At 36.9% G+C, this 11839-nt stretch overlaps 1 protein-coding gene across 1 annotated transcript in view; it reads right to left on the reverse strand.

Annotated features, from left to right (window-relative positions):
* Nucleotides 1-1782: 1782 nt before the first annotated feature.
* LOC144957468 (uncharacterized) overlaps nucleotides 1783-11839 on the reverse strand; it is an 11570-nt gene continuing 1513 nt past the window's right edge. Inside the window, exons 2-3 of the mRNA XM_078888753.1 lie at nucleotides 7523-10617; nucleotides 1783-5387 (exon numbers count right to left, since the gene is read on the reverse strand). Coding sequence (XP_078744879.1) covers nucleotides 4810-5387; nucleotides 7523-10523 — 3579 coding nt within the window. The 5' untranslated portion in view covers nucleotides 10524-10617 and the 3' untranslated portion in view covers nucleotides 1783-4809. The remainder of the gene's footprint in view (nucleotides 5388-7522; nucleotides 10618-11839) is intronic.

Genomic DNA, 11839 nt, shown 5'->3' on the forward strand with positions numbered 1-11839 from the left:
TGTTTTTTTTTTTTTTTTTTTTTTTTTTTTTTTTTTTTTTTTTTTTTTTTTTAAGGGTTTTACGGCGCTTGCAACACATTAAGGTCATATCAGCGCCAGTAAAAAGGAAGAAAATGGGATAGTAAAAAGTTCTAGAATTACAATTAAAGCACCCAAGAAAAAGTAAGAAAAAGGGGAACTAGGAACAAATAGGGATCAGATGTAGATTCCAAGAGCACACTATCGTGTACTTAGTTTGAGATCACCTATAAGTCTCATCTGGACGCAAGCACAAAATCCAACAAAGAGGAGCACACTCAAATGCTTACACTATACATTAAAAATGACAAATATAATAATCATAACAGAGAGATGATATACAAGGAAAAAAATATCATCTCCCAAAACAATAACTATGCATTTCACTGTTTCCCTCCCAGCCAGGACTCCAACCAGGGCCAGGACAAAACCAAGTAACCTCATTCCAAGACAAGGACAGAAAGCATGTTAGAAAACAGATATAAGGGGATAGAAGACACAGTATGTACCTCCCTGCCCACTATGGGACAGGATCCCCACCCAGATATAAGGGGATAGAAGACTCAGTATGTACCCCCCTGCCCACTAATGGAGGTCAGAAACCCCAACCAGTACGTGCAAAGGATTCCGCGGAGAGAAGCACAACCAAATGCTTATAAAATACAATTTGAAACTAAACATTGTAACTACGTTACAGAGTTTATCAAAAAAAAATATCTTTAAAATATAAAAAGGGAAGTATATCGAGATACAATTGATATTCTCCAAACGTTTCATCCATACTCCAACAACAATTGAATACAGCCGATACAAATATTGCATTTTATTTTATTTGCTTTCAACGTTATTATGTTTATGATTGTGCTGACAAAGGGTTTGTACCAGAAACGTCCATTGTCTTTATTGTTCCCATCCAAAGCCTCTCCATTATCAATCTTTTGTTTGTATGTTCACGATCCCAGGCTTCAGGCAGTCCCCACCGCTCTCTATCATTTCCCCCTCAGCTAAGATCACTCTGGTCAGAGTTGGGTAAATAGCACCTCTTATTCCAGGGTGGGGACAGAAACCTGTGAAAAGGGATAAATAAATTTGAATAATAGGACAGTGACTTCCCCAAACCACACACGGTAAGATTTAAGGAGATTTTGCCGTTTGCTTTGATTTTGTTTGTTTTGTTTTTTTTTGTTTTTTTTTTTGTTGTTTTTTTTTTTTTGTGGTTGTTTTGTTTCTTTTGTGGGTAGAAGACAAAGCAAATGACCTCCTGCCCACCATAGGAGATCAAAGACCCCACCCAGAGGAGACTGGTTCAAAGGTGGGGGGGGGGGAATTGAAGTTATAAGTCGGGCACAAGCCAAAGATCTAAGGGGGAAACGCTAAAAACAATAGACGGCATGACATGCACCAGAGAAATTATTTACAAGAGAAAAACATTATATCTCCCTAAAAGGACACTATGCATTTGGCCATCTCACGGAACTAATTGTGAACATACTGCTTCCCTCTCAGCTAAGGACTCCGGCAAGGGCCAGGACAAAAACCAAGCGATTGTATTCAAGAATAAAGACGGATAACTCCGAAAAGATATTTAAGGGGATAGAAGACACAGCATGCGACATCCTGCCCACCGTGGGAGATTAAAGGATCCCATCCAGAAACCGGGTTAAATTCCGGATCCAAGATGGCTACAAGAGCCGAATGGCTCTGGGAGACTCAGAAAAAAATATATATGAAGGACTACAGTTAAAAAACATTTAAAACAGTGAATTTGGATACAAATCATTTATTCAAATGTCTTTACAATTCCTTTAGTAGACTCGCATAATATTTTCTAGCTTTGACATTTAAAACGAGCATTTCCAGATGGACAATTTTCTGGAATATTTGAATATGAGTATTTTACATTTGTGACCCATCCTCTCAAAACGGTATTATGTCAGAACGAACCATATGCTTAAAAGCCGAATTTAATGTTAAACTGGTCAAAAATATAAATTGTTGGCATTAGCATGATATCAATTCTCCTCAATAAATAGTATAAACTCAACACAAGTCTGATCTTGCTGGCTATAAATACAATTTTCAACATCTTAACCAATCCGACTTAATACCGTTTTGAGGCGAATGGTCACATTTGAGTATTTCAAGCGCTGTCGAAACCTACTAAAGTTCGATTTAATTTTTTGTTTGTTGTTTGTTGCTTTAGGTCTCTTCCAACACAATTGAGGTTATATGAGAGACCGCTGAAACAAAAAAACAAGCAATCTAACAAAAATAGTACAAATGTAAATCAAAATCATAACCTAAAGATATCATAAGCTAAATTATAAATAACCAAGAACAAACAGGCAGAAGATTTACCAAAAAAAATATCCCCTGTCAAAAATACAATTTTTGTTTGTTTGTTGCTTTAGGTCTCTTCCAACACAATTGAGGTTATATGAGAGACCGCTGAAACAAAAAAACAAGCAATCTAACAAAAATAGTACAAATGTAAATCAAAATCATAACCTAAAGATATCATAAGCTAAATTATAAATAACCAAGAACAAACAGGCAGAGGATTTACAGGAAAAAAAATATCCCCTGTCAAAAATACAATCACAAACCAAAGAAGCAGGATAGGCTAGTAAAGAGAAGAAGAAACGACATCACTATCGGATTGTACACCCATGCGAACATCATAGGTGTATGATTCAAGGGTGATGCTCCCATCCAACCACCCGCCAAAAATACAATCACAAAACCAAAGAAGCAGGATAGGCTAGTAAAGAGAAGAAGAAACGACATCACTATCGGATCGTACACCCATGAGAACATCATAGGTATACGATTCAAGGGTGATGCTCCCATCCAACCACCCGCAAAGTTCGATTTACATAACATTCCAAATATAAAAATAAAAATTATAAATAATCATTAAGTCAACGTCTCTGTTGCTTTTGGTTTGCTTTTAATTTAATCTTTTTTTATTTGTAATATTGAAAGACGGTAGTGAAATAGTCACAGGTATCCATGCCGCTTAATAAGTTTTTTAATAATAAATTTTTATTTACATTTGATTGCAAACGCACCACATTGTTTTGTTTGTTTTGTTTTTAAGGGTTTTACGGCGCTTGCAACACATTTAGGTTATATCAGCGCCAGTAAAAAGGAAGAAAATGGGATAGTAAAAAGTTCTAGAATTACAATCAAAGCACCCAAGAGAAAGTAAGACAAAGGGGAACTGGGAACAAATAGGGATCAGATGTAAATTCCAAGAGTACACCACCAATGTACTTTAGTTTGAGATCACCTATAAGTCTCATCCGGACACAAGCACAAAATCCAACAAAGAGAAATACACTCAAATGCTTACATTATACATAATACAAAAATAACAAATATAATAATACATAACGGAGAGATGATTTACAAGGAAAAAAAATAGCATCTCCCAAAACAATAACTATGCATTTGACTGTTTCCCTCCCAGCCAGGACTCCGGCCAGGGCCAGAACAAACCCAAATAATCTCATCCCAAGACAAAGACAGAAAGCATGCTGGAAAACAGATATAAGGGGATAGAAGACGCAGTATGTACCCCCTGCCCACAATGAGAGGTCAGGAACCCCACCCAGATTATTTACATTTGATTGCACACGCACCACATTCTTCGCAGCAGGATGTACCTAATTGTGCAAACAACCAGTAAGTTTTCGTACTCTGGAAAAAGTTATATCAAAAAATTTGGACAGTAAACTCGTCCTTTGTAAACCTCTCAAAACCTGGAACTACGCAAAGTCCTAAGGTTGAACATTTTTTCCAAGATGAGTCATTCAGATCTATCGATATTTGAAGGGCAGGTTTTCTGGCCAAATGTTTAAATACACAAGTTTTTCCAGAATACGGTGATTAACTGGTAAACAACAAAAATAATAGCCTCAACAAAAACTAATAATGTACATTTGACTGTTTCCCTTCCAGCCAAAGACCCTGGTCAGGGTGAGGTCAAAACCAATTGATATCATTCCAAAACAAAGGCAGGAAGCAACCTGGAAAAGGGAAATACACAACATAGTTGGATAGAAGAGATAGCAAGAGTGAACTCTCCGCCTAATACCTTCCCCGCCCTGAAGGGGAAAAAAAACAACAAAAAAGCCAAAAAACAAAAAACAAGATGGTGGTACAATGGTAAATTTGAGACAATTTAAAACATTAATAGCATCTAAATTCGAGATTCCCAGATCCGCATCTAGTTGTCTCCCACCCTCCAAACTAAGTGTGTTCTACGATTTACACTGTTTTTGGAGACGACTGAGGATTAATTTTTCGCCCAGAAAATATATTGTGTGTTTCTTTGTGTGAGCAGTTTTTTAAATGTTATACGTTTGAGTTCTTGTTTGTATGTTTGTTTGTTTGGGGTGGTTTTGTTATTTGTTGGTTTTTGAGGGGTTTTTTTCTTTGTTTTTTTTTCTGTTTTGTTTTAAGCTACAGGCAGATTCGGTTTTACCGTCATTTGTGTCAAATATATTTGTCTAGTGAGCTCTATGAAACAGACATTTTACGCGACTAAGCTTTTTTGGTTTTAGCTTTATTTTTATGGTTTTAACTTGTAACTCGAGTTCTATGTCCTTTCAAAGCCAATAAATAAAAGATACTGCTTTTTTCTGAGAATATAATGGCCACAAAAAAGCAGTATTCAAACAAAAAATAATCATGGAAGTCTTCAATTTTGTATTTGTATTAAGACCAGGAGTAAAAACTTTTAAAATAATACATTTTATAAGAGTTTTCACAATTGTACAATGTTTATTAATACAATTGAGCAACGTGCATGATTTCTAATTCCACCACTTGATCTTGCATATACTTTGCTTTTATCTCTTCTCTGCGACATTCGCTTTTTTGTCTCTGATTTTCAACACTTGTGTCCATTCCTGAAATATCCCATGGCATTCTATGCATGGGATAATCAATGACAGATCTAAAGGAGTGCCAGTCGGGGATAACAATCTTGTCACTATCCACTACAATCGGCCATTTTTCATTAATATCATTATTCTCCATGAGACTGCTTGGCTCAGATTCCGCCGCAGTCCTTTCCTCGTTAAAACACTTCCGACTCTGTCCGCTTTCGGAGGTCAAGCCTTGACGAGTTGCTCTCCCTTCTTGGTTTCGTGTTGTTATATGCATTGCTGGAAGTTCGCCGAGATTCGGATATTCGAATCCCACACTGGCCCTTTGCCGGGTGTGGGCAAATGGCATGAAGGCAGTGTCGGCCCATCCTCGATTTTGACGATCTCGGTATGGATCTTCCCCTGGCACAACCTTCCATCTATGGGCTACGGAATTCCAAGCATCTTCTATGAAGGCTGGCACTTGGATGGGTTCTGTGTGATGATAGGGATAGAGAAACAAGTTAACATAAACTCATGTTTGAAATCGGTTTCAGAATTGAAATCCATTTATAGGGAATGAGATTAGCGAAGAGTAGCGTCCCTTGATTGGAAGTCACGAGCGGAAAGTAATTAGAGAGAGAACGTCATGTTGGTTGTGCGCATGAGACACTTCACCGAAAGCGAGGGAGAGAGAGACGCATGCGCAAAACCATTTTGACGTTCTCTCTGTAAGGTGACGTCCAATCAAAGGACGCTACTCTTCCGCTAATCTCACTCCCTGAATATCCTTAGGGGAAAGGACAAATAACCCAGACATCCAGAAAAAATAAAAACCAGCGCCATCAAGTGAGTACTAATACTAAGTTTCAGGCTTAAAGAAAATAAAAACATCGCTCAAACCCTGGTTTTATCCAACTTTTTATCCAATTGCCGTTTTGGAAAGTTGTTACATTCAACACTTACTCCAACCATACGTACCTCTGAGAAATCTTAGATCCCACGATTCAAAATTGTTAGCATCTCCTAAAACTAAACTTAATTATTTTGATGATAGGTCTCTTATGAAATTTGGACCCACGATTTGGAATGATCTCCCTCAATCTGTGAGATTCTCGAGCTCAATAGACATTTTCAAAAAGCCTGAAAACATATCTTTTCAGGAAATATTTACTTAATTGAATTTTAAATGTATTGCATGTGACATTTATATTGATGATGTTTTGATGCCCTTTTATGCTCTTAATTGTTTTGACGCTTTGGTTAAATTGTATTTGAATTTGTTTTGTTTTTTTTTCTGTTGTTTTTTTTGTGTTTTTTTTTTTTTTGTTGTTTTTTTAAAAAGCGCTTTAAGGTTTCGACGAAAGACGCTATATTATTATTATTATTATTATTATTATTATTATTATTATTATTATTATTATTATATTATTATTTTTTTTTATTTGAGGAGGGGGGGGGGGGGCTCGTGTATTTAGTTGGGTGTAGAGCAAATTGTAATAAGTGATCATCCGTCTCCTATGCATTTATTTTATGGAGAAAAAACTGTGAGCGTTTATATATCGCAAATATCCACTATTTGTCCCAAAGCACTTTACATAGGGTTCCAAGCCAACAGGAACACCATGTTGGATGAGATATGATGCCTGTTTGGCAATTTATTTTGGACAGAGACTACGCTGTTAACGGCCATGTACTCATTTTACACCCGATCACGGTAAGGTAATGTGAGTAAAGAGCCTTTTCTAAAGACTCAATTACGCGCCGCTCAGAGTGGGACTCGAACCCGGGAATTCCAGTCCGAAGAAAAGTGTCTTACCATGAGACCACCTAGCCGCATAGTAATAGTTAATGTTAAATACTTCTTAAAATAATAATAAAGCAAGACTGGATATTGATTTTTTAAAGGGTTTTATGGCCTTGCAACACATTTAGGTCATATCAGCGCCAGTAAAAAGGAAAAAAAATTGGATTGTAAAAACATTCTAGATGTACAATTAAAAGGACTTGATGAAAAATTAAGATAAGGAAAAATGGTTCAAATAGGGAACAGGTGTAGATTCCAAGAGCACACTATCAATATACTTCGTTTGAGATCACTTAAAAGTCTCAACCAGACATCAACACAAGTCCCCACTAAGAATGTTTATAAATCATATGTTAAGAATATAAAAAAACAATAGTACATAAGAGAGAGATGATTTACAAGGAATAAAATATCATTTCCAAAAACTAAAACTATACATTCGACTGTTTTCCTCCCAGCCATGGACTCCGGCCATGATCAGAACCAAACTAAATAATCTCATTCCAAGACAAAGACAGAAAGCAATTGGAAAAAAAACAGATACAGGGGATAGAAGACTCAGCATGTACTTCCCTGCCCACAATGGGGAGTCAGAAACCCCACTCAACAATACGGATACGTTGGTTTTAACTCATTTAAGTCTAATTCACACTACTGTTGTGTGTTGCTGATTAACACATTGAATTAAAGAACGTGCCCAGATGAGACAAAATACAGCATTGTGAAGTTCATTGAGATAGATGAAATTGTTAAAATGCGCTATTTTACGTTCACGATAATTTGTTTTATTGAATAAACTATTGGGACCAATATAAAATATTACCTGTCTTTTGAGATGCAGCAAAACAGTGATAAGGATTTCCATCCACCGTGTTTTGGTTATACTTGGCGAGTGGCGATTCAAGATGGTCCATTGTTGACGTTCGTGGTATCCATACATACCCATCGTCCAAAACCTTCTTGAACTTAAGAGGATCACACGTTTTGTAAGCATCTTTGGCAGCGTTTGCAATAGCATTGTTTTGAAGATTTTTATCAATGTCTGAGTTTTGTATTATTTCTTTCATTTCTACGGTAATTTCCTCGTCATATTCTAAAAGCTCATGGTATTTTGGGACGAGAATATCCGTATCTTCAATTGGCTTGGAATCCTCCAGAAAGATTTCATTTGCAGATGATTTCTCTGACATCAATTTTGATTGAGAACTCTGGTCATCTCCAAGAGCCAAAGATTGGGACATCTGGGATTGGTGAGCAAATTGCAAATCAAACTGAACATTCTTTTTAGCTTCTATTTCCGTCGAACATTTTCTAGCGTCTTCGGTACTTTGTGATCTCATTTCTGCACCAGGTGTCATATTGGGTGAAGCTTTAAGACCTTGCATCCCGGCCTCTGAAGCACTATCTTGAGCCGTTTCTTGATTGTTAAATGTATTTTGTGACTTCGATTCAGAATCTAATATTACTTTTTCTGAACTATTATCATTTTTCTGTGGTATATTTTGTACAGTTGAGAGCGATTTGCTGTGTTTAGTTTGTCGAAGTTCATTCTGTCGGTTAATTGGGATTTCTGGTTGAGGAATTGAATGATCGCGAACTAAATCGGGTTGAGTTTCTAAAAGGAGGTCTTGTAGTTTCTGAACAAGTTGGATAGTATCCAAAGTGCTCCCTTGTGAGGGTTGACCATGATTCTGCAATGTATTCCCTGATGCTTTCTTCTGTAAAACTGAAACACTTTCATTTTCATCAACTCGAGAGCTGTTTACAGTGTTGAATGGGTTATTCAAATTTTGACTCGCCGCATCACGAATTTGATTGTGGTGATTGGAAGTGTTGTAAAATACAACCGATTTGATGGCTGTATCGTTTGATTGGGTCGTATTGTTTTGGACATATCCATTTTGTAGATTTGCATATGGTAGAATTCCAACCTTTTGAGTCACAGTTGATCTTTTTGTTTTGCGATAATCACCGGTAGCACCTATTTGTGCTTGAAATGGACCAGCTTCGTCTTCTGGTTGCTTTGTTTTATTATTATTTGGTTCAACTTTCCAGGATTCGATGAACGTCTCCATAACATTATGTGAAGTGAACTTTTCCAGTGATGTGACCTTGAAATTGATAATGTCATTGCTGTACATATTTATGCTCTCGTTCTCCGTCGACAAATCGATTGGAAGGAGTTGGATATCTTTTGCATTTTCTTTAGTTTCGGAGACAATTTGTATTTGGCTGTTATTGTCTTTCGGATTTGGAGAATATGATGCTGATGCTTCAACACGTTCTTCATTACATCTGCCTTCGCTTCCATTTTTCGTTAACACATCAGCTGCGTGGAATAAATGTTTGACTTTTTCGGACACGACTACTTTTTTTGGATCTGATGGTGGGTCAGAAAAAGTGCATTGTGGCGTCATGGCCGGATGAATATTTCGAGAACCCCCTTCACAAATAGGGGAATCGGTGCTAGTTAGAGGATTCCAGTTAGAAGCATGTGGGGATGTTTGGTCAAACTGACTCCCACTCTGGTGAGGATAATCCACATGTTCTATTGCTCGCATTACCGTGGACCCAAATGGTTTTGTTTGAGATTGGACACCGCCTTTTAAAGATGCGTTTTTGGGATAATGGTCTTCTCCAGGCGATTCGTTTTGTTTCCCTAAATCAATTGATGTAGATGTGTCTTCGTAATTGAATAATGGAAGAACAGTATCTGATTCGTCTCTCATCACGCGATTGCTCAAATCTTCCAAATTCTCTTCGTGAATTGTGGGCAAAAGATTTTTTTCGAATCTAGGGGTTTCATTGCGATTTCCTGTACCTTTTTCTGGTTTGAGTGGATTGTTCGTTGAAGGGGCAATTACATCATGATCTAATGGATTTGACTGGCTCGTCACTTGCAATTTTGAAGTTTCTGGATCAACTTTTAGTGTTGAAGATTCACTTTTTGTGCCATTTTGTTTATTTGAATTCATAATTTTCTTAGATGATAATTCCATCTCATAAATAAAGTCTTTTTCATTTTCATTTTGTTTTGATTGGGGCACACCTTCCCTTTGTTCACATTTTGGATCACTTCTGGAATTGTTTGGATCTTGATGAGCATTTTCAATATTTGGGGGAGCGTTAACAAAAGATGTATTTCTGTTTGTCGGATATGTGTTGTTTTCTACTGTAGAGTTATTTTTGTGTTTTGGTCCATGCCGTTCAATGGTTTGTTCTGCAACTGTTATTCGCTCACGCCTGGAATCTACTCGAGGTTTAAGTACAGTGAGATTATTTTGTCTGTCTTGGAGTATATTTTTAGAAGGAGAATTGTATCCACACGCCACACTGGACAGAAAATATTGTATCGGATTGCGCGTCTTGTTAACAGGTCTTAAGGCCCGTATCGGTGGTGATGATCTCGATTGAATTAGTTGTTGGGTTGTTGGTGGAGATCTAGGTTGTGCTAGCTGCGCATAAGTGCGAGGAGATTGTGCTTGTGGTGGTGATGGTGATTGTGGTTCTGGTCGTCGTTGTAGTTGTAGTTGTAACTGTGGTAGTAGCGGTTGTGTTTGTCTTAACAATGACACTGGTTGTTGTGGTGTTCTTGACCGTTGATGCAGTAATGATTCTAGTGATGTCAGTCTTTGATGTAGGTGTAATGATCGGTAATAATATGATTGTAGCAATAATTGTTCCGATTTTCGAAGTAAAGTTTGTGGTCCATCTGGAAATGACGTATTTTGTTTATTTCTCTCCATTTGACTTTTACTCTTGAAATTGCCCATATGTGCTCGATGGATATGGTTGTTCACGTTTTCTTCTCCAAACCGGTTCATTGCGGGTTGTAGAACGAGGCGAGTGAGTTAATAAAATGTTTGGCGGGAAAGATTTTTTTAAAAATAATTATTCACAGTTCAGGCAAACAGTCATCTGAAATGGAAAAATAAAAGAAGGTTGTGGTGTTTTATAAGAGGGATGATTAAGACAACGACGACAAATATGATGTTTTTGTTTTGTTTTTAAGGGTTTTACGATACTTGCAACACATTTAGATCATAATATCAGCGCCAGTAAACAGGAAGAAATTTGGATAGTAAAGACATTCTTGATGTACAATTAAAAGGCCTTGAGGAAAAGCGGGATGATAGCGATAATAGTGATCCGATGATGATGATGATGATGATGATGATGATGATGATGATGACGACGATATAATGAAGAAATAATGATAGATAATAATACATAAAATAATATATAATAACAAATAATAATAATAAGCGGGGTTGGGAAAGCTTTTGGAATCCTTAGCATTTGGTGTTTTTTTTAGATTAACAGTTATTAGATCAAAGTTCTATTAACCACTAAAGTGCCGCACCCTTGAAAGGTACGAATTTAAACTTTGGCCAGAAAACTCGTCCTTCAAATATCGATCGATTTAAATGACCTCTATCTTGGCATTGCACTCTGACTCGAAAGGTCCGGCGTTCGAGCCCCGCTTCAGACACTTTCGTTTTTTTTCCTTGGGCAAGATTATTAACCCCCGATTTGCTCACTTTGGACAACATGGGTGATTCCTGTGGACATCAGACATCTTGTTTGATGGGTTATCTATATTCCTTTATGGAATGCCTAGGCGACGGGGCCTAATGGTGTCGTTTCGAAAGGGCGTATTTTTTTATTTTTTTAAATCTCGGCAAAAACTCTCAAATTTAGGAATTTGTTAAGTTTTTGGATCAAAGTTTATAATTAGATTCTTTCCTGAGCACTGCAATTAACTGGTTAAATTTAGTGTCTTTCAAATATATATAAAATGGGGAGACTGATCCGATCAATGGGAAGAATTCATGACTTCAACAAGAACTGTCTTTGTTAGCCGACAGGAATTATTTTAGGCGTTACACTTATGTCTCTTCAATGCCAGTTGAAAGAATGAAGATTACGATATATCACAACAACAACCTGAAAAGGGAGGACTTTCGTAGTTTCACAGCACTTTTATTATATTATATTATTATTTAATCTTTTAACCATTATGGACTTTCAATTAGTTGCGATGTCCAATAAATATTACTATTTAAGATATCTAAGTTTCATTTTTATAAGCGGTGTGATTTTTTCTAATTCAAAAACAATTTGCTGAGCCGGTCGACCC

Source organism: Berghia stephanieae, chromosome 12 (genome assembly GCF_034508935.2).
Source record: "Berghia stephanieae isolate SIO BIC M18660-M18661 chromosome 12, UCSD_Bste_1.3, whole genome shotgun sequence".
Lineage (NCBI taxonomy): Eukaryota > Metazoa > Mollusca > Gastropoda > Nudibranchia > Aeolidiidae > Berghia > Berghia stephanieae.